Source organism: Tenrec ecaudatus, chromosome 15, assembly GCF_050624435.1.
Source record: "Tenrec ecaudatus isolate mTenEca1 chromosome 15, mTenEca1.hap1, whole genome shotgun sequence".
Classification (NCBI taxonomy): domain Eukaryota; kingdom Metazoa; phylum Chordata; class Mammalia; order Afrosoricida; family Tenrecidae; genus Tenrec; species Tenrec ecaudatus.
In genome coordinates this window covers 52,853,586-52,880,304 of record NC_134544.1, presented here as the reverse complement: position 1 = coordinate 52,880,304, position 26,719 = coordinate 52,853,586, and the positions used below count along the sequence as shown (strand labels likewise).

Below are 26,719 nucleotides of genomic sequence, written 5' to 3'. Positions count from 1 at the left end.
TACTCCCGTGTGCTCCAATCAGATATGCCCCTCTCCCAGAGCTGCAGATTCAGTGCCGTCCTTTGAAATATATTATTCTGAGGGGAGGGCTAGGTGTCCAATTATATTTGGGACTGGGCCCAGCCCCCCAGACCTCTCCACTGGTTCCCTACTCCACGCCGGAATGTTGCATTTCACACCCTGGGGCACTAGGTTGAAGTCTGGTCCCTTTTTCCCTGTGGAGATATAAACAATACCCTCCCCTTAGGTGGGTTAGCGCCCCATGCCCCCGCTACCCATTCCTTATTTTCATTATAAAATAACTTTCTTGTACAGTATGTCAATCCTCATTACGCACAGGTTCCATACTTGTGACTTCTCCTACTCACGTTTATTTGTAGCCCAGAACTCATGCTCACCTGTGGTGGGAAGAATGGAGTCCAATGATGAGCATGTTCTTAACCTCTTAGCTGAGGTCCTCAGCGTGACAACCAGTCTCCTTGTTTCAGTCACACACTGTCTCTCTGCTTTTTGTTGGCGATTTCGCTGTGTTAAATGCCCCCAGTATACTGCTAGGGAACCCTGGTTGTAGTGGTTATGCATTGGTCTATGATCAACCTGGTCAGCAGTTCGAAACCACCAGCAGCTCTGAGGGAAAAAGACTGGGATTTCTACTCCCCTAGGCAGTTACCATCTTGGACACCAAGAGGGGGTCACTGTGGCAATGAATCTGGGCTTTGTTTTGAGTACAGTGCTGAAGTGGAAAGCTGGATTCTCTCCACCTTATGGGGAAAATGCATGTGTTTAGGCATGAGTTACAGTGCTGCTGACTGGGAGCCCAATACCAGCAAATTGACAGTACTAAGCAAGGTGTCTTGAAGAGGAACACACATAAAACAAGGTTATGTTTTGACTAGTAGATGAAATTGTTGTGACCGGAGGTTTACAGATGCCTCACATCTTGTATTTCCCTTAGAGCAATGGTTCAGTATTTACTAATTCAGTATTTGTCATGATGTTATAGAACATAATTATTGCAAATAATGAGCATCAACTATTAAGTTGATGTACCCATTAAGCTGTTGCCATCAAGTCGATTCTGACTTTTTTTTTGGCTCTTCTTTTTGTGGATGCAAATCACTGAGCTGGTGTCTTTGTTTTAGCTGGATGGGTTCAACCTGCTGAACCAATAGCCAATAGCCAGCTGCTTGTACCTTCCAGGGGCCCCCATCATGTGTACCTGTATTCTATGCATGCATGCACATACAGTACATACTCGGAGAAATGTGAAAATAGTGTGTGGGTTTACACACACACACACACACACACTCTCTCTCTCTCTCTCTCTCTTCTCTTCTCTCTCTCTCTCTCTCTCTCTCTCTCTCTCTCTCTCTCTCTCTCTCTCTCTCCATCTTCACACAGGGAGATGGGGAAACAGCATGTGGGTCTGCTCTGTGGCCTCATTTGCCACTCAGGTATTGAACCAGGTGTATCCGCTCCTTCAGTCTGTCAAGAACCAAACAATTAACATCTCTGTCAAGACCGGTGCCTTTACCACTCAAGGTGCTGAGATAGATGGGATCCTTGTTTCCAAGACCCTCCCACATTACGGAATTTCCTTTGGTTGGAAGCTGCCTCGTTGCTGCTGTTTCTTGTGCAGGGACACATTCCATCTCTCAGTGCGGGCTCCGTTTGTGCCTGCTCCCACTGCCCTCTGCCCAATCAGGAGGGCACAGGGCAGAGTGTCTCGTGTCAGTGGAGCTGCTCTGACATTGACCTTCACACGGTGCTCCGCTCAGGAGCCTGGGGTCCTGGTCACTGAATTCTGTTGTCCTGCCAGGCTCTGTGTGAACTGTGTTCAGACTCTTTCCCCCCTCCACCCCCTCCCCCAGTGTGCTGGCCGTCCCTCCCTCCCACGCCTTGTTTCAGATCATCCTCTCCATTAACCGTGAGAGGTGCCTTATCAACGTTGGGGCTGGCATGTTCTTCCTGTTCTCGTATTTAGGGTAGGCAACATTTTCTTGTGTGCTCTCCAGGACACAAGAGGGCTGTCTGCATCATTTTTTGGCCCATCCGTGCACAGCTGTGGGAGGGGCAGAGACCGAGGCAGGGATCCCTTAGCAATCAGTGGACCCGAAAGAGGCCAGTGGGAGAGGGCCAGCAAGAGTCTGTTGTGAGTTAGGGGTCCCGAGGACGTGCCAACTGCTGCTGCGGCCTGAGCCTCTGCATTGTGGAGCCCCTGCAGCAACAGCAGCAGCAGCAGCATCTCTGTCTCGCTGGTCCATGGCAGGACGCGCCTGCCCCCTGCTTTTGCAGAGCTGGCTCTATCCGCATGACGTCATGTGGCTATTTATAGGCTCGGCGCCTGGCAATGCAGGAAGAGAAACAAGTCCCTCAAGTTCTGTTGATTGCAGTCTTTCCTTGTCCCTCCGACAGGGCTGTCTTCTTTTCCCAGGGCACAGGGCAGCCGTTGATTCTGTCTTCCACTCAATGACGGCTTGCTTTCATCTGGTGTAGGGAATGAGGGGTGGGGGGAGCTACATGGGTGCCAGGTCTGGGGTCCCCTGTCTCTGTTCACGTGAGTGAGAAGAAGAGGGTAGCCCAAACAGCTGATTATCAAACCTCATTTGCTGTCATTTAACCCTCTCCAAGCGGTTGGGCTGAAACTCAAGTAGGTCAGTACTGGTCCCTGCCTCTGGGCTCACTCCGCTCCGAGGGCGTCCTGGGATGAGCTTTCCTGCAGTCTGCCGTTTGTGCGGGGAGTGCACAGCCTGCTGTTAGCCGTCCTCAATGGCAAGATCGTCGCTGAAGCCATCCGTGCTCGGCAGCCACATCGCCGACTGGCTCCGAAGAAGCTTTGCACCACGTGGGCTTCGTGTGCTCCGAGGAGGTGCGCTCAGTTTAAAACACCTGCATAACCGGTTATTTTAGGAAGTCAAGCAGCTCGTAACAGTAACAAGCCAGTGGTGACCCCATTCTCATTCCATTTGCTTTCGTAGTGATTTGTCATCTTTCGTGGATGCATGGGAGACTGGGTACAGCTTTACAAACCTCATGGCTACCTATACGAACATCGTACTTAGAAATATCAGGTCTGTAGAATATTTGGATGGCCATTGTGGCCGTAGGAGGAGATTTCCCTTTGCAGGGGAATGGTTAGGCTAGGCAGGCCACGGTTTTTCTTCCCTGCTGCTTCTCACTATCTCACAGTGGCAAGTCCTATAATGAATAACTTTGTGCTATTTTTTCTAGAGTCACTGCTGGGAGTGTCATTAGAAGCACACAGTATGATTAGCCCTGTAGTTTGTGTCACATGAGGGGAGATTATGTGGAAGAACTGGTCACACCTTAAGGATCCGATCTTTTGTAGAATTATGTATTTATTATAACATTATCATTATGATATCGGCAGCAATGTTTCTCCCGTTGTCATTTTATTTATTTCTATTTCTGTTATTGTGTCGATTTAAGCAATGGGAAGTTAGCTCTCAGCTCCATCCCTCCCGCCCACTTCCAAACCACCTGAGGTTTTTATCCCACACATTAAAAATTGTGAATTAGGTGGGGGTTACATATCAGATCATTGTTTTTATATTCAACAGCTTAAACAGGTTCGCAAACCTCCTAATAGCTTGCTCAGTTTCCTGTACCCCCCTCCTTCTCAATCATCTCCCCTTATAATTTTTACTATCTGCACCTTCACCAAAGTTAATACCTGGATACTCCCTAGCCAATAGGTTCACAAACTTCCTTAGCCTACTACCTCTTTTAAAAAAAAAAATTAAAATTTACTCAGTGCCCCCTGGTAATTCAACTTTTGTACCGTAAATTGGAATCCAGGATAGAGTCAAGGCATCTGCTCTTTCAGCTCTTCCTGATTGTTCCGGAAGAGTCCTGGTGGCAGAGTGGTGACTCATTAGCCTGCGAACTGCAAGATCACCAGTTTGAACCCACCAGCTGCTTTGAGTGAGAAAGATGGGGCTTTCTACTCCCATCAAGAGTGAAAGTCTTGGAAACTCATTGGGGGCAGTTCTACCCTGCCTCCCCTTAGGGTCGCTATAAGTCAGCATCAACTTGATGGTAGTGAGTTTATTTATTTGTTTGGATTGTTCCCGAGCTCCCCACAGGACAGTGGCCCCCACTGTAGGCAACACTGCTCACCGTGTGGCTTCTCCTTCCACCCTGATAACTGCCAAAGTCAGTTTCTTCTGCTCTGAAGACCTGCTCTTCATTTTTATAGTCTCACTTAATATTAGCCTTTTATGTTCAACTAACTTCAGTCAGCATAATTTCCTCCAAATCCAGCCATGATCTGTGTATTCCTTAGCTTGTCTTCAAATGTAACTGTACCACATCTTTTGTTCATGGATTAGAAAGAATGCCTAATGATGTTGAAATGGTGGTACTCAAATTGGTTGACAAATTCAGTGAAGTCTCTAATACAAATCAGGGCTCATTTTGTACAGTAATTGACAAATAGATCCTAGAATTCATATGACATTCAAGTGATCCAGAGGAGGCAAAAATACCCTATAAAGAAGTACTGAGTTGGCAGACGGACATGTCTGGATTTTAAAACTTACTGAAAAGCTACCATGATCAACAAAGTGTGGTCCTAGCATAAGATTAGGCAGATAGGATAGTGGAATTCAGTTCTCGTTCACTGTGATCAAGTCCTTTCTGACTTACAGTGACCTCATAGGACGGAGTAGAGCGGACCCTCTGGGTTTCCCAGGCTGTCTATCTCACAAGAGTAAGAAGTCTCGTCTTCCTCCCTCAGAGAGGCTGGTGGTTTCGAGCTGCTGGCTTTGCGGTTCACAACCTAAGGAGTAACCCACTGTGCCACCAGGAAGGGCTCCTGTGGAATACAGTTGAAAGTCAGTACATAAACATTTATGATTAATAGACATTTTCCACAGGTCCTGAGACCATGCAGTGGCCCAGTATTTACTGCCTTTCTAAGAGATGGTCATGGGACAGTCGGATATCCACTTGCCAAACAATGAAATGGGAGCCACACTTCACAGCACATACACACAAAGTGACTCATCACAGACCCACATGTGGCAGGTAAAACTATACGCTCGATGGCTTATTAGAAATGACACATAAAAGCACAAACAAAGAAAAACTAGACTACAGCAACACTGAATACTTTGGGTTCCGAATAATGTCATCAAAAATTGAAAAGTCAATTTATAGAAGGGGAGAAAATAGCTGCAAATTGCGTATGTGATAAGGGACTTGTACCCAGAATATATAAAGGAATCTTACATTGCAAACATAGAAAGACAAATAACCCAGTCAAACAACGGGCAAAATATCTGAATTGACACTTTTTCAAAGATGTGCAAATGGCCAATAATTACATGAAAAGATGCCTAATATAAAAAACCATTAAGGAGATGCAAATCAAAATGACAAGGTCAACGTCACTTGGGTGGCTCTAGTAAAAGAGGGAGCACACCGTGCTGGAGAGGAAGTAGACACGTTGGAGCCCCCGTGTATTCCTGGTGGGAATGTGAAACTGTTCAGTCCCTTAGGAAAACACTTTGGTGGTTTCTCAAAAAGTTGAAAAACCCAAGAGAAATGAAAACGTATGTCCATATTCTTACTCATCATAACTGAAAAATAGAAATAATTTAAAGGTTCTTCAACTGAAAACTGGGTAAACAAAGTGTGACATTTCCAATCAATGGAAAACTATCCAGCCAATAAAAAGGATGGAAGCAGGACGGATGCCGCGACATGGACAGATTTCAAAACCATGCTAAGCTAATCACAAAAGGCCATAATTGCATTTTTTTACTCATGTGACGTCTGCAGAATAAGTCAGTCTGTAGAAGCAGAAATTATTGCTTGCTTGGAGTAGAGGTGGGTGGGAGAAAATGTGGAATGACTGACGGCTAATGGATATGAATTTCATTGTGGAGTGAAGGAAATATTCTCAGCTTCTCAGTGAGGATTATGCATCTGGTGGATATCTAAAAACTATTCAATTGTACACTTTAAATCAGTGTATTGAATGATGCTGTAATCATATCTCAATAAAGATTAAAGGTAATCCCCTCAAGGATTACCAAGGATTACTAAGGATATGTCATTTCTCTTTGACTATATATCTTCTTTCCTTTGGACATAAACTGTTGATTCAGCCAAGTTTGATGAATTTTAAGCAAGAAATATTTTCCTTTTGTCCAAATTCTAAATGTATCATAGTCTTTAGTTAGGCTTATCATACATTTTTCCTCTTCTATTACTTGCATTTTGAGAATTATATAGTAGTGAGGAAATTTTAGACATTCAAACATTTACTGTCATGATAGACTTCTTCAGAAATAAATGTACCTTTCTTTCACAAATAGAAATGCATAGACAATTCTAATTTAAATTGCAATGGATTCTTTAACAATCTTTTTGTAGTCTCATAAATCTTTGGATGTCTGAGATGTACATGCGATATAATCCTGATCCTTACTGTCATTCTTGGCTATTAACACTGTAGATTCACGAGTATTTTCCTGTATTAAATTAAATTCTTTCCAAAAAATCTGTTTTTGAAATAACTTTATGCATTGGCTATGCATCCAAACACATACAGAGTGGTGACTGTAGCATCGTTTTCATAGTTGTAATTTTACAATGTCTTTTAAACAAGCAAACCCATCATTATTGAACCTGTAAAATACTGTATACTTTATGCATTTATTCATTCATGTGTATTTAGCTATTAGTTTATGAGGTCCTAGATGAGTAGCACAGCACAGGGAGGTTCTAATTGATATTATACTTGTAATATTTCTGACTCCTCCCTGAGTAGCGCTCTTCATTGCTGCGTGCTGCTTAGTGCCATTGAGCCAGCACCGAGTCACACAGCATGGACCAGTCCTGTCAGCCTCACAACTGTGAGGTGGGAGCCCATTGTAACCATTGTGTCAGTCCATCTCTTCGAGAGTCTTCCTCTTACCAAGCGGATGTCCTTCTTCAGGACTTGTCCCTCCTGATAACATGTCCCAAGTCCCAGAGACAAAGTCTCACCCTCTTCGCTTCTAAGGAGCATTCTAGTACGCTTCTTCCAAGACAGATGTGTTTGTTCTTCCGTTTGTCTATAGTCTATTCGATATTCTCCAAAATCCAGGCACCCTTTATTGTACCATTAAGAGACTTGGGGGATTTGTGCATAGAGAGGTTCTGTGGGTACAAGTGCACAGGAGTCCAGGTAAGGCCTGATGTGCCTCTGTGCAGTTACTGTGGAATAAAGAAGAGCTGGTGTGGAGACCTTATCTTCTCATCCAGCTCTACCTACTGCAGCCTCTGCTCTTTGCAATTTCCCTATGAATTTACTGCGCCTGGGTGTGTGTCTATAACACATGCATTTTTAATCTTCAGAAGGGCTTGTTCCCATTGAGCTTTAGGAATGAAGAACTGATTTCTTCTTAGAGATGAGCAAGTCAACAGAATATCTTTTGTACATTTGGGAGAAGCCAAGTCAATGTAATCAATTCTAAACTCGACATGTGAAAGCTCTTTTCCTGTCACTCATTGCTGTTAAGTATCTTAAATGTCACTTTATTTCTAATGTTTGTTCATTTAACTTTTTCGGTTTCTTTTCCGAGTACTCTATTAGAGCATATTTATCTTATTGGAAATAGTGGCGTGTGAGGGGTCTGGTTCTGGGATTTGATGGTAGCTCTTGAAACCCGGCCTGCATGTCTGCACTCCTGTTAACTTGGCATGGATGGGGGTGTCTGCAGTGCTGGGCAGTCGTGGGAGAGATTAGATGGGTAGTGTCCAGTCTTCAGTTCCATGTCTGTTGTCTAACGTTAACATTCACTATAGTTACATTCATGTCAATCAGTCACTGTGTGGTGACACCCTCCTTGCTGAGGCCCTTCCCTGTCACCTGTGGCCTTTTCCTGGGCGTGACAGAGTATGAGACTGAGTACTCACTGTGGACCCGGGACGCAGGATGGGGCCTGGCTCCTCCTTTCTGCCTAAGTGGCCTTGTGGGGGACATCCTCATTCTCACTTACTCCATCTCTCACTCTCTCTTCTTTTTAGTCACTTTAAAATGTTTTAACTCTCACTGGGGTAAAATAATTGTGATATAAATTTGCCATCTTAGCCATTTTAAGTGTGCAGTTCAGTGTCATTAATTATATTTAAATTACTGGACAAGGTGACCATGATCAGTTTCCAAAATGTTTCCATCACCCCAGACACAAACTCTCTACCCAACAAGAAGTAACTCCCTATTCCCCCTCACCCCACCCCGAGGGCCCCTCATGTTGACTTTCTCTCTCCATGCCCTTGCCTGTTCCGTTTTATATGAGAGAGATCATAAAATACTACGTGGCTCTTGGTTTGGGGCTTCTTTCATTTGCATCCTGTTTTTGAGGTCCGTGCCCATCATCACATGGATCAGTACGGCACTGCTTCCATGCTGTGTGCTGTTCTGAGGGTGCCTGCGTGACACGCTGTTGACCCAGCCCCTCTGTCGCTGTGCCTCTGGCTAGTTTCCAGTCTGCTGACTGCTGAATGATGCTACGACAAACATGGGCACACCAGTCTCTGTTTGAATCCTTTTTAACTTCTCTAGAGGGTGCTTCTAAAATTAGGATTGCCGGGTCATATGCGCAAACTACAAACTTGCTCCTATTGAGTCTGTGACACCTGGCTCGTTTTTTGAGGAGCTGCCAAACGCCTCCAGTTTGAATCCCACAAGCAGCATGTGAGGCTTCCAATTTCTCCATGCCCCAGCTGTATTTGTGTTTTTCCATTGTGTGAAGGATAGCCATTCTCATGAGTATGAGACAGGGTGCCCCAGTGGTGCAGTGCTAACGTGCTGGGCTGCTAACCCCAAGGTCAACAGTTCGAAACCACCAGCAGCTCTGTGGGAGAAAGATGAGGCTTTCTACTCCATCAAGTGTTACGGGCTGGAGCCGACCCCAATCCCAACTATGTGAACAACCACGCCCCTACCCCCACACTCCCACCTCAGAAGAATGCACTTCAGAGGACAGCACTGGAGCTACATCTTGGGAAGAGGGGCACATCTAATAAGAGCACAAAGTGGAAAGGAAAAGGGATGGAGAAGGAGGGGAACACATCCTGGCCCACCAAGCCCCGAGGACGATATTCTTGCTTGGAGCAGACAATGCACAGAGAGGACGATAGGGCCAGCCCCACCACAAGAAATGATATCCCTCACTGACCCATAGCACTACGGGGGACGCAGTGCAGGAATGGTGCCCAATCTGACCCCATCACACTGGGGCGAAACACTAAGAGTACGCAACAGAACAGCAAGGGGAGCAAAGTGATGAAATCCCCAGGGGAATACCAAAAACATACTTTGGAGACAGAGTGTGGCACCACATCAGACTCAACCTGAACACTCGTAATGGCCAACAAACAGACCTTGAACTATTTACAGGTTTTTCCATTTTTGTGACTGGCTTTCTTTTTGTTTTTGTTTTTTTTTTTTGTTTTGTTGTTGTTATTGCTTTTGTTGGTTTGGGCTTCCTTTGTTGTTTTGTTTGACTTTGGCTGTTTTTTGCGCTTTCTTAATGTCTCTGCATGACTATCTCGATAAGAGAGGCGGGATAAATAATTTGGAGATGAAAAGAATGGGACCCATGGTTCCAGGGGATACGGTAAAAGGGGAGGTTGGAGAAAGGAAGGGTGGGGGACAACCCAGGGAAAAGTGAACTAAAATCAATGGAGAGAAGGGCATAGGATGCCTAGGGGGGCTTAATCAAGGGCAATGTAGCAATGAGGAATTAGTAAACCCGAATGAAGGCTGAACATGATGTTGGGACAAGAGGAAAGTAAAAGGAGATAGAGGAAAGACCCAGGAGGCAATGGACATTTATAGAGGCCTAAATACAGGCATGTACATATGTAAATATATTTATATATAACAAGAGGGGAATAGATCTATGTACTTATAGCTACATGTGAAGAATTAAGGTTGCAGATGGCCATTGGGCCTCCACTCAAGTACTCACTCAACACAAGAACACTATGTTCTAATAATCCAGCATTCTGTGATGCTCACCTTCCTGGCATGATCACTGAAGACAAAGCGGGTCCATAAGCAAATGTGGTGAAGAAAGCTGATGGTGTCTGGCTATCAAAAGATACAGCATCAGAGGTCTTAAAGGCTTGAAGATAAGCAAGCAGCCATCTGGCTAAGAAGCAACAAAGCCCACAGGCATCAAAGAAAAAAAATCATATCATTGTGAATGAGGGGGAGTGTAGAGTGGAGACTCAATGCCCATCTATAGGCAACTGACATCCCCTTACAGAAGGGTTTCGGGGAGGAGATGATCTAGTCAGGGTGCAGTATAGCACCGATGAAACATACAACTTTCCTCTAGTTCTTTAATGCTTCTTTCCCCTACTATCATGATTCCAATTCTACCTTACAAATCCGAGTAGACCAGAGGATGTATACTGGTACAGATAAGAACTGGAAACACAGGGAATCCAGGACAGGTAAACTCCTCAGGACCAATAATGGGAGTAGTGATACCAGGAGGGTAAGGGGAAGATGGAGTAGAAAGGGGGGAATCGATCACAAGGATCTATATATAACCCCCTCCCTGGGGGATGGACAACCAAACAGTGGGTGAAGGAAAACATTGACCAGTGTAAGACGTGACAAAATAATAATTATAAATTATCACGGGTTAGTGAGGGAGTGTGGCAGGGGAGGAAGGAGGGGGAAGAAATGGGGAGCTGATATCAGGGGCTCAAGTGGGAGGAGAATGCTTTGAAAATGATGATGGCAGCATATGTGTAAATGTGCTTGACACACTGGATGAATGTATGGGTTGTGATACGAGATCTAAGAGCCCCCAATAAAAGTGTTTAATAATAATCAAAAGTAAATCCAAAAGGAGATAATTCTAGCTCAGAACAGGACATATTATATAACAAATCTCAAATAGGCAATAAATTCACTCACGCAGAAAATGCAAAATAAGTCATCCTCAGTTCATATTGAGGTTTTATAAAATTAAATCATAATCCCCAAATGATTATATTACTAAATATTAAATTGTTCAAAACATAATCTAGTGTAAATTCACATTAAATGCCTGCAGGAGGTCTTTTGACAAACTAAAAAAAAAGTCTGTAGCATCACAGGCTTTGAAGTGGAGTTAATTTTTTTCTAGGAAAGTTAATTTTCCACAAAAGGAGACTTCTAGGATATAGTTTCTTTTCTATTAAAATTAACTTCAAATTTTAATACACTGAATTTTACTTATAATAAAATACAAATAATGCAAATGAAATTTAGAGAAAAACCCAAGAGTTCATAAACTGGCTTAAAGGGAGGTTTCTTACTCATAATGTGTTAATAATGGCTATTTTCTCGACACTAACAATTTGGTTATGGAAGTATTATAATTTTATTTGTTTTCTTTTCTAAAATAAACTTGCTAACCTGGAAATGTTTGAAAAATGAAGACGAAAAGAAAAATCATTCGGTACTGAAAAAGGCTTAGAGAAACAGGTCCCTTATAAACGGTTGGTCCATGAGGAAATTGGCAAACACCTTGCGAGGTAGGTGAGCTACTATTTGTACAGCGTATGATAGGACCAGCTAATCAAAACGGAATGAGCATAGGTGCACTGGACTAGGACCCAAAGCAGCCAGTTACCACTGAGTCAGGGCTGAGCCAAGGGGCCCCCACATGTGGCAGAGACGCACCGTGCTGAGTGGCTGCCTTTGCTGTGAGTCGATTGATAGATGTGTATGTTTGAGGCATCCCTGTCTCAGTGAATTCCAACTTACAGCCTTCTGGAAGTGAACCTTTTGCCTGTTTACCATTTATCCCACCCAGGATACCCCAAACCCAAACCAAGCTCAATGTCATCAAGTTGATTCTGGCTCCTAATGGTCTGAGAGGACAAGGTAGACCTGCCCCTGTGGGTTTCTGAAGTTGTAAATCTTTACAGAATAGAAAGCCTCATCGTTCTCCCATGGAGTGACTGGTGGTTGCAAACTCTTGGTCTAGCAATTAGCAGGCCAGTTCATAACCCACTACTTCACTGGGCCCTCCCCCAGGATACACAGATTGCTGTATATGTATACATTCCCATACCTTAGCAAGCAGACAGGCAGGCACCTTATCTGCCCACCCTCATCACCTACAAGAAAAAACTGCAGGGCCATATTCTCAGGGAAATTGAGATACTGTGCTTTTATAGTTTGGGCCAGAGAAGTTGTAAAGCAAAGCAGGACACTCAAAATTCCCAGCGCACACTTGAGGGTCCCTAAAGAAAGGCACCCTGACAGTTGGCAGTGCCCCCCTGTATCTCCCCATAAGCCCGTGGGCATTCTGCTTTTTGCATGGATGTGGCAGGTGCCACTACAGGCCCCAAGCAGCTCTCCTGGGCTACCCTGCCATGCGTCTCAGAAGAAGCCTGGCCGCCCAGAGAAAGACAGACTGGAATCAGATCCATTGAAAGTGTGCACTGAGATAACGGGAGAGGGGGAGCAGGCCAGTTAGCATTCTCAGGAATGAGACCTTCACACTGCCAAATCCTGAGGCACACCAGGTTCATGGGTATGGCCTTCCTCCTGCACTCCAGCCTCTGGGTGGTGACCTGGTTTTTTGAGCTATTTTTTCCCCTTAGCGTTAACTACCGTTTGGACGCAGTACAAAAGGAAATGGCTGGTTTGGGAAGCCGGGTTTATGTGACAGATTGAGGAGACCCTGGAATGTGAGGTCTCCTGGCAACCTGGTCAGCAGGCCTGCTGGCATAGTGGTTATGTATTGGACTGCTAACTGCAAGCTCAAAACCTCTAGAGAAAGATGTGGCTTTCTCCTCCCATAAATAGTCTCAGAAACCCACTGAGACAGTTCTGGCTTGTCCTATAGGGTCGCTCTGAGTCGGGATCATGGTGCTGGCAGTGGATTTGGTTTGGAATGTTGGCGTTCTAGTCTGGGGCAGCCCCCCCTCTCCCCCGGAAGCATCACCTTGCTTCCGTTCCCATTCCTTTGACACTTCTAGAAAAGGGAGTCTTTTGCTGGGTTTATGCATTTATTGTCACTGCCCCCCACCTTGGTTAGGAGCCCTGGTTTGCACTATGGATTAGGCGCTGGTCTTCAAACTAGAAGGTTGGTGGTTCAACTCTACCAGCTACTCTGTGGGAGACTGTCTAGGCCTGTAAAGGTTTACAGTCTTGAAAACCCTACATAGGGTCGCTGTGAGTCAGAATTGACTCGATGGCACTGGGTTGAGTTGGGTTGGCTTCCATTTTCCCAGCTGGGCCTGGCTGGTGAAATTCTTTGAGGGGAGCAGAATGGAAGCAGAATATACCCCAGGTGTCATGCACACCGACTCCAAACCAAATTCATCCTCCTGTGTCTTGCTTTTTGTACTTTGGAGGCCGTTGCTCTCTGGAGAGTTTTAAAAGAGGGGAATAATGATGCAGACATAATCAGGAAAGCCTTCGTTTTTAAAATTGGGTAGGAAATGTCCCCGGTAGTCAACTCCTCCATCCCTACATATGACTCATTTCGTTTTCTGCCATCCCTGTCGCTACAAAAAGAGTGCCCACATGTGTTTATTGGCTTTTAGGCAAGAGTACATACTTGTATATTTGTGGTAGGATCTTAATTATGCCTGATCGATACAATACGCAATGTCTCCAGGTGGGTCTGAAACATTTGGTGAGAAATGTAATTGCTAGTCACTGGAAGTGCTTGCCCTGAACAATGAAAACAACAGCGTGATTTGTTTCCAGAGTGATTAGTAGTACACATTACTAGCCAGCTAATTGTAAAGACGAGTTACCTTTCTTTCATTCTATTCTTTTTAAAAAAATAATTTTATTGGGGACTCATACAACTCTTATCACAATGCATCCATCCATCCATCCATCCATCGTGTCAAGCACATTTGTTGCCATCATCATTTTCAAAGCATTTTTTTTCTACTTGAGCCCTTGGTATCTGCTTCTCATTTCTCTCCCCTCCCTCACCCTGCCTCCCTCATGAACCCTTGATAATTTATAAATTATTTTTTCATGTCTTACACTGACCAATGTCTCCCTTCACCCACATTTCTGTTGTCCATCCCCCTGGAAGTGGGTTATAGGTAGATCATTGTGATTGGTTCCCCTTTTATCCCCCCACCTTCCCCTTCCCCTCCTGGTATGGCTACTCTCAAAATGGATCCTGAGGGGTTTATCTGTCCTGTATTCCCTGTGTTTCCAGCTCTTATTTGTACCCATGTACATGCTGTGATCTAGCCAGATTTGTAAGGTAGAGTTGGGGTCATGATAGTGGGGGAAGAGGAAGCATTAAAGAACCAGAGGAAAGTTGTATGTTTCATCGGTGCTACACTGCACCCTGACTCGTCTCCTCCCCGAGACCCTTCTGTAAGGGGATGTCCAAATGCCTACAGGTGTGCTTTGGGTCTCCATTCCAAAATCCTCCTCATTCACAATGATATGATTTTTTGTTCTGGGTCTTTGATGCCTGATACCTGATCCTATTGACACCTAATGATCACACAGGATGCTGTGCTTCTTCCATGTGGGTTTTGTTGCTTCTGAGCCAGATGGCCACTTTTTTACCTTTAAGACTTTAAGACCCCAGAAACTACATCTTTTGATAGCTGGACACCATCAGCTTTCTTCACCACATTTGCTTATGCAACCATTTTGTCTTTAGTGATCTTGTTGGGAAGGTGAGCAGAAAATTAGAACAAAGTGTTCTTGTGTTGAGGGAGAACTTGAATAAAAACCCAATATCCATCTGCTACCTTAATACTAAATCTATAAATATATGTACATAGATCTATTTCCCATCATCATATATAAATATGTTTACATATGTATGTGCCTGTATTTAGACCTCTATAAATGCCCTTTGCCTCCTAGTTCTTTCCTCTATTTCCTTTTACTTTCCCCTCGTTCCACTATCATGTTCAGCCTTCATTTGGGTTTTGGTATTTCCTCTCGGTCACATTGCCCTTCATCAAGCCCTGTCAGGCTTCCTACACCCTCCTTGCCATCAATTTTGGATCACTTGTTGTTCCCTTGTCCCTGGGTTTGTTAACACCATTTCTTTCCCCCCAACTCTCCCTCTCCCATGTGCCCCTGGAACCGTGGATCCCATTGTTTTCTCAGAGTGTTTATCCCGCCTGTCTTATCTTGATAGGCCTGCAGAGATAATATGCACAGAAACAAGACAGAGAAAAACAAACAAGCTACCTTGCTTAAGAGCATTTTAGTTATAGGAATTCATTTATTTCAGTATCCCCCCTGAGAGTAAAAATGAAAACAAATGATTTCCCAAGGTCCAAAATTCTGTTAGCTATTAAGTTGCCTCTGAAATGTGATGCCATTGATTGAGTTGTTTGGTACACAGCGTGCCTATTAAGGAAGAACATTTTAATTGTGATTAAATTTTTTTAAATTAAGTGTTCAGTGGAATGGTAAGACTTTAAATGAACCATTAGTTGGCATCATTTTAGAGCACAGGTAAAAACAAAATTGTTTCCAACTCATTCTACCACTGTGGCATTACCCTGTAGTCATCAGGAAGAGCACGTAAAGCAGAAAACTCTAGGTCAGCCTCCTTCCAAGTACAGGTGATGTCGTGGTTACCTGTTGGGCTGCTAACTCAGAACCACCTGCTGTTCCTCAGGAGCAAGGTGAGGCATCCTGCTCCCAGAAGGAGTTCACAGTCTCAGAAAGTCACAGGGACCATTCTTCTCCCACTGGGAGTAGGAATCCGCTCAACAGTGGCGAAGTTGGTTTGGGCCTCTCAGCCCATGTCCTAGTTAGCACATTAAGAAGTCTATTAATAAGGCGCTCCTAGCCATAATTCCTGTGTGATGTGTTGTAGATTCTAACCCCTGTGCCTGTGGGTATGATGCCATTGTGGAGAGAGGGTCTCTGCTGTGCTGGTAGGAGAGGGTTAACGTGGGATTCAGTCTCCGGGAAGTCACACCCTTTATTTCATTGGGAATAGGGCCTGTTGCTAGACAGAAACCACAGAGCCAGTTCTCGGTGCATAAGCGCCATCTCGGATACCAGGGGAAATGCCAGGAGCAGCCGAAGAAGAGTCACTAGGAGAACCTGTTTGAGTTCCCTGTCTGAAGTGGTGGAGGCCAAGACCAGAGACACCGGGGCTGAAGCACAGAGATCCTGGGACACAGCAAAGGAGCCAAGACGAGGCCCTGAGACAGAACAGAGCAGCAGCACAGACTATGAGCCAAAGCAGGGGGTCCATGGGGGAAGAAGACGAGGGACTGTGTGGTTGAGAGGCTGAGGACCAGAGAGAAGCTTGGCTGCTGTCTATGGGCGGGCACTGCTGTGGACTAGTGACTAGATCATTATTCACTGATCCTGAGTTTTGGCGACCTGCTAACTCCCTAATAAGCCCCGTTACGCTCGAATGTTGTCTGTGAGCTCTGCTCTGTGTGACCCTTGCAACAAATGATTGACCCGCCCCAGCAGAGAAGTGGAGTTCTGCGGCAGGAACAGTTGGTGTCAGCATTCGGTAAAGAAAGATGGGGGCGGGGCTTGTCTACTGGTAATAGGGAAGCCAGAGGATGTCAGGTATGGGCTCCCCCCATTCTGTGAAGCATGTGACGGAGCGGCCATCGTTTGCAGCTGATTTGAATGTTTCTCTGGAAACTCAGGAGCAACACGATCAGCCATGAAGCCAGGAGAACTCACGGCTGGAAGACACTACATAAAGTCGACTCCAAGCACCACAACTTTCCCTACACACCCACAATGCTTGGAAAATAAAATGGAAATAAGTAACACGAAATGTCCAGCATTGGACCTGTTCTCAACTGAGGGCCATCTACCAGGAGCTAGCCGCCCAGACACAGCCCTGGGTGGACGGTGGGGCACACCTCCCTCTCCCCTCTCTAGTGGGGGCTCCACAGAAGGCAGGCTGTCCTTCAGAGAGATCCTGTATCATCCTTTAAAATGCCATTATGGTAAAGCCATGTGTGTGTATCCAAAAGCTTGTGGGGAAAGCCCATTTTTTTTTCATTCTATGTTTCCACAAATGTTTGAAGCCTTCTCTCTCTCTCTCTCTCTCTCTGTCACACACATACACACACACACACAGGTCTTCACAAAGTTCATGGAGAAATGGGTGAAAAGCTAGTGGGTGTTTCCCACAGACTTTGAAGCCCTCACACATCTGCAGAACGTTCCCCTTTTCCAGCTGTTTCTGCACACACAGTCCAGTGACATAATGATTCCCACTATTGTGTAACCCCCACCTCCCTCTCTTTCCAAACTCCATAACAGAGGCTCAGCGCCCCTTAAGCAATATCCTCTCACTTCCCGCTGCCAACAGCGGCATTGAACTTGGCAGGGACTTGGGCTCTTTGCTCTGCACACTCCAGGCGTGTGAGAGCCAGCCAGCGCGTGTTCCTTGCTTTACAAGCGAGAAAACAGTCATAGAGTGATTTTGTAGCAGCGCAAGTCATTTCACAACTTACGAGGCAGAAGCCTCCACTGTAAGGTCTACTTCTTTCCTGAGTGGCTTTTCATACCACTGTTGTCTGTTTTCCTAATTCTCGTCAGACCAGCCAGGGCATGTGCAGGTATGTCAGAATTCAACGGAGAGTGGAGGTCGTCTTCGCTCTTTGCTATGTTCTGGGTATTCTCGTTTGTAATCATAAAACCACCCACAGATCACTTTTACCTACAATTATTTTGATGAAAAACAAAGAACACGCTATCCCCAGGATTTTCAGGGCTGCGCATTGTGCTTCTCAGTGAGTGAGCGAGCAGGATCGTCCCAGACCTCGTGGCGGCTCTTGTCGTTCAACCCCTAACCGGGTCTCTGAGTGCTTCTAAGTTCTATTACAATACTGGTCATGGAAGCAGAGACTGACTTGCGATGTAAAACGCAGCTCATTTGCTGGCGAGAGAATTTCTCCCCTGGTCATTCTTCTACTCTGCAAAGGAAATTCTGGATTTGCTGCAAATAACTAAATAGATACTGTTGTTACTGGTCCTCTTTCTGCTTCTGCCACTTGTACTTCTACTTCGTCTGCCTTTTCTTCTATTCTGTTTTTTTTCTTCCATTTCTTTGCTGCTTCTGCCATTTCTTCTACTTCTGTTTTCTTTCTCTCTAACTTCTACCCCTGCTTCTTTTACTTCTGCTTCTCCTTCTGCACAGGCACCCCACAGGTAGTGCACCCCTTTAAACTGAGGCACAGAACAAGCGAGGCGAGGCTCACCAAGCCATTTATCCCTCCGGCCTTCAGTTAATCCTACTTGTGTTTATCGGCCAGGCTGGCACAATCAACTGTCACAGATGGGTTTTCATTACAGTTAATATTTTAAATGAAATATCCTGCATTTCCTAGGATTATGTCTCAGCGTTCTACAAAACTGGTGACTTTCAACCACAGAAGTTTATTTCCTACAGTTCTGGAGGCAGGAAATTAAGAACCCGTTTACTGAAGTGAAATCAAGGCATCAGCAGGACCGCGCTTCCGTCAGGGACCATGTGAAGTTCTCGTTTCTAACCGCTTCTAGGGGCATCTCCTGGTCCGTGGCCTCATCATCCCGTCATCTCTGTCCCACGGTCACACCGCCTTCTCCTCTCTCTCTGGGTACACGTGATTGCATGTAAGCCCTTCCTGTCTAATCCAGGACAATTTCCCGGTCTCACATTCCTTACTCCACTCCTTCCTCCATCAACCAACACCTTCTCCAATAAAGGTTCTACTTATAGGCTATCGAGGTTAGATGGCGCCCGGTGGAATCGTGGGTGCCTCACTGGGCTACTGGGCACAGGAGTTTGAACCTAGAGTTGGAACCCACTTGGTCGAAAGGTGCAGCTTTCTGTTGTCGTGAAACGCAAAGGGTCATTTCCGCTCTGCCCTCTTGGGTTGCTGTGAGTTAGAACTGACTCCATGACAGTGATTTCGGTTTGGGAGCTTGGGGAGAGATGAAGACCTGATACTTTGGGGGAAACCCTCAGCCAACAACAGACATGCCCCCTGGCTCCCTTCGGAGGCAGGCAATGGAGTTTGAATAGTAGTCCATTTCTAACTTGTTGACCTTGAGTAACTTATTTTTAACCTTTTTGGTTTTCCTCTTCTTTACCTGCAAATCCAAGGAATACTTGCCTGTTTTAGGTTTTGAAAGGGTTTTTTGACTTTTTTAAAAAGACAATATTGATCCCATTGTTACTTGTTGCTTTTGTTTCTTAACTTGGATTCCAGGCATTGTTTGGACATGTCTCTGCCTCTCTAGAGGAGGATCCAGCCTTGGTATAGGTGGATTGGCAAGGTTTTCAGAATGCTTGTCTCTCTTCCAGAGGGCAGTGTGGCATCACTCTGTCTGAACTTGCAGCTGGGGACAGATCAGTGGTCATGACTCATCCAGATTGTGGTGACTGAGGGTAATTACCCGGTCAATAGGAAAATGTGTGCCCAGCAGAACCCCTGCAGCAGTGGTTTCTGGGTAACTGCTAAGTCAGGTCAATATGCAATGGCGGGGGGAGGAGGACTGTTGACCCAGAGAAGAAGTTCAAGGTGGGTTGTAATGAGAGTTGAGATCTTTGTGTGTGGGCTCTCTCTCTCTCTCTCTCTCTCTCTCTCTCTCTCTCTCTCTCTCTCTCTCGCTTCATAAAAGAATGACTGAGAAATGACTCCTTTTGGTTAGTTTGATTGTGTAACTGTTGCCAATGGAAATGTCTTCGGAGCCGTGGCTGGGTGGGATTGAAGTTACTTGTGAACAGGAATTATCGACTGGGTGGTTCATGTCTTTTCCGATTACTCTAGTCAGCTTTTATGAAAGTGAGGAAGTAGTGCGTGCTCTGGGTGGGACCTCCCTGTCAGCAGAGCGTGGGTTGTTGCTCTGGGGTGAGCGGGCATTGATCCAGCCTTGGCCTTGGTTAATGAGTTCTTTGGCTTACACCGCCCAGTCACAGCCTGTTCTGAGATGACCTTGCTGACTCAGGAGTACATTTGTGCCGCAGAGCTTCCTCTGGGGGCCTTGTGGGGCTCTTGGCGCTGGGGCAGGCAGGGGCCGGCAGGGCTAGAACTGGTCCCTAAGAGCCCTCTGCAGCTTCTCTTTCCTGACCCTTTCTGCCCCCGCCTGGCTGCCTGTGGAGGGAGGAGGCGGAGGAGTGCTGAGAAGGAATCCACGGAGAGGAGGGCAGGACTAGAGGAATTGCTCGCCCCTGCGGTGTCTGGGCAGGGGCCGCGGCTCCTGCGGCTGGGCAGTGGGATAGGTGGCATGGTGAGGCGGCCCACGCTCACTTTGGGGTGTTTGATTAGGATTTGTGTTTGTTCTTGTTCGCTGCTGTTGTCCGTTGTTGTGGAGTCTGCGTGGCAACCCCACGCACCGCAGAACAGCATGACACCCGTCCCTCCCGTCTTCACAAGTGCTGGGCCCTCCGGGTCCACGATGGCTGCCCCTGGGGAGTTTGAGTGCCTTCAACCAGGGCCATCTTGGTTCTGTGTCTGGCTGCTAACCTCTGCACACTCCATGGGAGCTGCAGTCTCGGAAACCCCGGGGCACTTCCACACAGGGTCGCCGGGAGGCAGCGTGGACGCCCTGGCAGTGAGTTTGGCTGTTAGGTTTTCCAGGCCCAGGGACTCGCCTCCCAGCGCTCTGTTAGACGGGGTCCCGCAGCGATTCTCGGGGTGCTCACTGGCTGCTTCGGCTGCAGTAGATGGTCACACCTATCCCCACCTTCTGGAGGCGCTAAGAAACCTGCCCCCCCCCCCACGGGTGACCTGCTGGTATCTGAAATCCTGGCGGGAGAACCTCTGGTATCACAGCAACCACACCCCACCCCAGGCCGGCCACTGATGGACGGGGGAGGCTCCTGCCTCTGCTCGATGCACTGCACCCCTTCTTATCCTGATGCCGCTTTCTGGGCTCTCTTATCAGGTGCTTGTGCTCCTCAGTGGCCAGACTTTGAAAGAGATTCTAAATGCTAGAAAAGATGAACTCCGTTTACTCAGGAAGGGGCAGAAGGGACATTTGAGAGTGTGGGGTCCCGGCCGGGTGAGAAAGTGGCACCCACTGCCGTGCCAGCCGGATTCTCCGAGGTGTTTGCACTGTGGGGCGCGGGAGGTGTGATGGCCAGGAGCAATGGGAGAGCAGTCTTCCAGGGTAGGGAAGCAGACTGCACTGCTCGCTGCCTGGCACAGAGAGGGGCGGGCCCATCAGCGAGGACTGGGCCGAGTGGGGCTGGCTTCATTCATTCACTCGGCACCGCTGGAGATACAGACTCTCCCTGTGCCGGCTTAGGTGTACAGCAAAGGGGGAAATGGTCATGTCCATGCAGAACCTGCCTGGTCACATGGAGCTAGGTTAGCAAGCAGCTATGACCATGAAACAGAACAACAACACAAAGTAAACACCAGCCTCACCGCCCTGGAGCCGATGCCAACCTAGAGTAACTTTATAGGACAGGGGGGAACCGCCCCTGTGAGTTTCCAAGACTGTAATGCTTTACGAGGAGAAAGTCTTATCTTTCTCCTGAGGGGCAGCGGCTGGTGGTTTTGAACTGCTGGCCTCGCAGTTAGCGCCCAACATGCCACCCCTCCGCCCCCTGGCTCCTTGAGGGCACTGCTTTGGTGTCGGGATATGAAGCAGCAGAAGGTGGTACTGAGCTCACCGCCTCTGGTGGAATCCACCGTGGCAGCCGGAAGGAGGCTCTTGGAAGGAGTTACATTGTTCTGTTTTAAAATAGCCTGAATTGTTACTCTTGTATCTAAAGCTCTTTCTCAGACACAAGTGTGAGTCTCCCTGGCTTTGTTTCTCTAGTCAACCGGACTCACACAATGGGATTGCATAACTCGCGATGTGGTTTGAATAGTGAATTACTATGATAATAGCTTGGCTATTGGGACTTCCCTTCAGAAATAAAGTCCTAAAGGTTTAAAAATAAATAAATAAAACAGCATGAATTGTGATGATTGGAAGCGCTGGGCCAATAACTCTCTCTCTCTTTCTCTCTCTCTCAGTGTCAAATCAACAGTGCCTTGACTTCTTTCCACACGGCTTTGGAACTGGCGGTGGATCAGAGGGAAATCCAGCACGTGTGTCTGTATGAGATCGGTACGTAGGAACGTCTGGTCCAGCCTCTCGTTCTCAAACGGTCCCGGTGCTTGCCCGCCTGGTGTCTTCCACTCGCGCCTGCACCATGCTCGCAGCCGTGCGCATGGCCGTGTTAGCGACACGCAGCCAGCGAGGGCCTGGCCACTCTGACTTTCACTCAGAGACCTTGCTCTTCGTGACTGTGGGAATTGAGGATAACAGGCCAGGTGACACGAGTTGGTCAGTACGCATTCCTGAGCGTTTAAATGGACAGCACAGTGGGCTTCCCTACTCTTTGTTTCTCGGAGTCTTCCTGGAGACCAAACAGGGCCCAGGGGAGAGGGGGGCAGGGGCGTCCTAGTGCCAGCTCTTGCACCAGGAGGGCTGAAGCTCCCACACGTTTCTTTAGCCTCCGAGCCATGTTGCCGGCGGCATGAGCTGCCTGGCCCTGCCCTGCGCCCCCGGCCATTGTGAGTAGGGGAAGAAATGACCATTTTCTGAAGGCTCTGGTGTGTGACTGGCAGACCAAAGGCACTGCAGCAATGTTAGCTGGTAAATGCACGAGCAGGCTTAGAGGTCTCTGTGGACCCCAGGTCTGCTCCCCCACGCCTGCTACAGTCTGGTGGCAGTCCTTTGCTGGCTTCCCTTCTGCTCTCCAGTCTCGAAGCATCCTTAAGACTGGGATCCTGGGGGATCACAGTTGCCCCGTTAGGCTGAGAACTTGAACCTAAATCCCGACACCCCCCCTTCTTTTTTTTCAAATAAGGAGTTTGTGTTAGTCTGGGATGACTAGAGAAATCCAAGGAGACACTCGTGTGTGTAAGAGAGGATTTTATATCAAAGAACAATTGTACATTAAGAAAACATCCCAGCCCAGTCCAGCTCAAGTCCATAAATCCTACATTACCCCCTATGTCAATACTAGTCCATAAATTCCTCTATAGACTCATGCAGCCATGCAATGATACAGGAAGATCACAGGCCAGTGGATGGAAAGTCTTGTGGATCCAGTGGTGGTAGAAGCATCTTAGCTCTGGTGTGGGTTTCCATGTGGCTCCTCCAGCTCCAGCTCCATGTGGCTTGTCAATAGGAATGTCTGGTAGGGAGTGATTGTATCCGACCTCTAGTGAGCTGTTTATCTCCTTCGCGCCTCCAAATGAGGTCATCCAGCTGTGACCTGATTGACAGGCTAGAGAAGTTGCAAGTTGAGAGGAGGTTATACCATAGGGTTCACATCGTGTAGCACATGGGAAAGACATGACGGTAACGATGGGGTGCAAAGAGAACTCGGGTCCCAGAGCGCGCTCTGTAGAGGGGCAGTGAGGAAAGCAGGGAGAGTGTCCCATTGGCCACTCGTAGTGTGTCTGTCACATGCCACACCTGCTGTGGACACAGTTGTGATCTTGAATGGTTTTAACCCTGTGATGGCGGAGGGAGAAGCGAAGAGCTGTAGCCAGAGGGAGAATGCACACATCTGTGTGTAATTTGTCTGGCATTCCGCTTTGTGGCCATTGTGGGGGAGGAAGTGAGTTTCAGAGGACTTGAAAATCAGAAGCCGCCTAGCCCTAGTGGCCTCTCCGAGTCCTCCCCGCCAAGGTCCACGCAGGAGAGAAGGCTCGAGCTGAAGGATGCTCAGAGACTTAGCCTCAGGACTTCCTGTTCCAATTCCATGCTGTACTGCCTGCCGTCTCTACTCTGCCTGTCATTCAAGTGTTCTATCCAAGGTCATAGGACTGCTATGCCCTGCTGGCCACTGCCAAATGAAAACAATTAGCCCCCACTTGTACACCAAGGCATGTCCTTTTCACATGTCCCCTGGACTCGATGCTGGTTCTGGAATGGTAGATCCCCACCCCACCCCCTACCCCACAGTTTAAGTGCCCATCCTTTAAGTATCTAACGACACTCCTGATATCAGCCTGTCCTCTGCATGAGACCATCATTTATGAAGGCAAGAACTTTGACCTTCTCTCCTTCGTTCCTCTTAGCTGTGTGGCCTTGAGGCAGTCACAGGAGCCCGCGCGTCCTCACTGGGAACAGCAACACGGGCAGCCCCTCTGCACGGTGGTAGTAAGCCTCGCCCACCACTGCGGGTGCTCCTTTGACTCAGGAGAGCTGGCCCATCGGGTCTCTAGGCTCGCATCCTTCTCAGAGCAGCTGCTGGGTGTGACATGCCAACTGTCAGTCACCACGTGAGCCGCTGTTTGTTTCGGCATGGTGGCACCGGGACTCCTGTCGCTAGGGCTGGAGAGAGATCGTGTAAGGTGCCAGCCCGGGGCCTGGCACACAATGGGCCCTGGCTGACGGTAGCTGCTGCCGTCCGGGATGAAGCATGGGCAGAGCGCTCCTTAGGAGCGAGGATGCTGAGACTCATATCGCACACTTGGGACATGTGATCAGGAGGTACCAGTCCCTGGAGAAGAACAGGGTTAGGGAGCTTGGTAAAGTGAGGGTTGGTTAGTGAAAAGGGGGAAGACCCCCCAGCGAGACACATTCACACACTCTCTCTCTCTCTCTCACTGCCACCGAGTCACTGCCATCCCCTAGCAACCCTTTAGGACAGGGTGGTGCTTTAGAGCTGCTGACCTTGCAGATGGGGACCCCTCTGCCCCCACTCTGACGTGGTGGCTACTAAAGGACTCACGGCGACAGTTGGGAGGACGGCGCAGGACCTGGGCTCCGGCTGGCAATGGACAGGGGCCACTCTGACTCAGAACCAGCCCAATGACAGCCCAGCTGCTGTCAACAGGAGCTTTGGGGGCACTGCCCGACCTTAAGCTGAAGCACAGGTCTGGGAACAGCAAGGCCAGCCCTTTGAACCCACAGCTGCCCCGGGGCAGAAAGGTGGGGCTGTCGCTTCTGTGAAGATGGCTCTGGGTTGGGATGACAGCTGCTCCCCTCCAGCAGAGGGCGCCAGCATGCCCGGGGAGTGGGACCCTTTCCAAGCCCACTCCCTATTTACAGAGGGCAGAGTGGGCAGGTATGGATTCTGACTGGCTAACTTTCTGTGTCTCATGAACATGTGTAAATAAGAAAAACTGACGAGACATTTAGAGTGCGTCACTATGTTTAGAACCGAACGGCCTGGCTTCCGCTGTGCCTGGACCTAACCAAACAAACCAACCCCCGTCCGCTCCTCTAGCCTGGCCTGGAGCTACCCCTATGTTCCCACACAGCGGACCTGCTCCCTTGGAGTTCTGAGCCTGGGCGTCCTTACGGATGCAGTCTGCCTCTTCTTTCCCCCACGGGCAGCGAGTGGGTTTGAACTGCTGCCGACCCCTGGTGCCACCTGGAGAGGCACAGCATGGTCTGAGGTTGCTCCTAATTGTCTGAAGGGGCTGTGGGGCATTTTAAATCACTCTGCTATACTGCTTAAATCAGTGCTGAAATAAGTGCCCATCTTATTTAGAGGCGCCCTGGTGACACAGTGGGTTCAGTTTGGGTGGTTAACCTTGAGGTCAGCGGTTCAAACCTATCAGGCGAGCCCTGGGAGAAATAGGCGACTGAGTCTCAGGACTGCAAGAGGTAGTTGGAGTCTGTCTGACCAGGGTAGCTATAAATCAGGATGGACTCACTGGCAGTGAGTGATGAGTGGGTGTCTATTCAACACGGCACGTTGGACATATGGCTCAGGTAAGTAAGGAAAATGTTCCTGTTTCTTATGGTGGGGAAGAAACCCAACCATTAAGAGTTCAGGTAGTTCACACAGACCACTCACAGCATCGGAGCTTTGTAGAAGAAGCGCGGGCCTGAATGGCAGGGCTGGTGGGGATGTGCTGAGAGTCTGTCTCCCGTAGGCTGGTGCAGCATGATCGAGCTGAACTTCCAGGATGCATTCGATGCCTTTGAGAGGCTGAAGAATGAGTCCAGGTGGTCCCAGTGTTACTACGCCTACTTAACTGCAGGTGAGTGGGCCCAAGGCCCAGGGCCGAGCTGATGCGTTTCTGTTTGGTGGGCTCACCAGCCTTCAGGTGAGGGCAGTGAGATGGGAGCTGTTCTGGGAATTTCCCCAGCATCTGAAAGTTCTCGGCTTCGGGTAGCCAGCAGCGGGACACAGTGGTCTGGCCCGCCGCTCAACTCCCAGAAGCTCCATCCTGCACACCATGTCCCTTTGTCCCTCTGCCCCATCGAATGGGGCCGTGCGCTCACCCAAGGAAGTTCTTATGGTGAGACTCTGCCGTGTTTCTCTCCTAAACAGCGTCAACCCAGCCCTGGCCACTTCCTTTAAGTCACATGTGTGTATGAATCTTCTCTCTATTTAAACAAGCTTGAAGCATGTCATGTCTCTTTCTGTTGGGGTCGTTAGCTCCCCAGTTACAAAAGGGCATGGGTTTGGAGGAGTCTGCCTCCACCTTGGGTTACCTGCTGACCTTTCAAGTCTATTCCGACTCAGACAACTCCATGCGAACTGTAGGGTTTCAGCAGCTGGGGTTTATCCTGGAAGGAGATCAGGTGGCCTTTTTTAGGCAGCACTGCTGAATGCACTAGGCATTTTAGCATCGAGCCCTGGTGTTGCAGTTACGTGCTGCTCAGCTGTTTGAAACCACCAGCAGCTCCTCGGGAGAAAGACTGGGCTTTCTACGCCCGTAGTCCCGGAAACCCATAGGTGGGTCACTGAGTCAGCTTTGACCTGATGGCAGTGAGTTCGGTTTGGTTTGGTTTAGTTTTGGT

The 26,719-nt window shown here is 47.8% G+C and overlaps 1 protein-coding gene across 3 annotated transcripts in view; it reads left to right on the top strand.

The window, feature by feature from the left end:
* The window catches only part of TTC39C (tetratricopeptide repeat domain 39C), a 115,816-nt gene that overhangs the window by 74,024 nt on the left and 15,073 nt on the right, over window positions 1-26,719 (top strand). For all 3 annotated transcript variants that reach the window (XM_075532575.1, XM_075532576.1, XM_075532574.1), the window contains exons 7-8: window positions 21,976-22,069; window positions 25,846-25,953. In XM_075532575.1, the coding sequence (XP_075388690.1) occupies window positions 21,976-22,069; window positions 25,846-25,953 (202 nt within the window). The remainder of the gene's footprint in view (window positions 1-21,975; window positions 22,070-25,845; window positions 25,954-26,719) is intronic.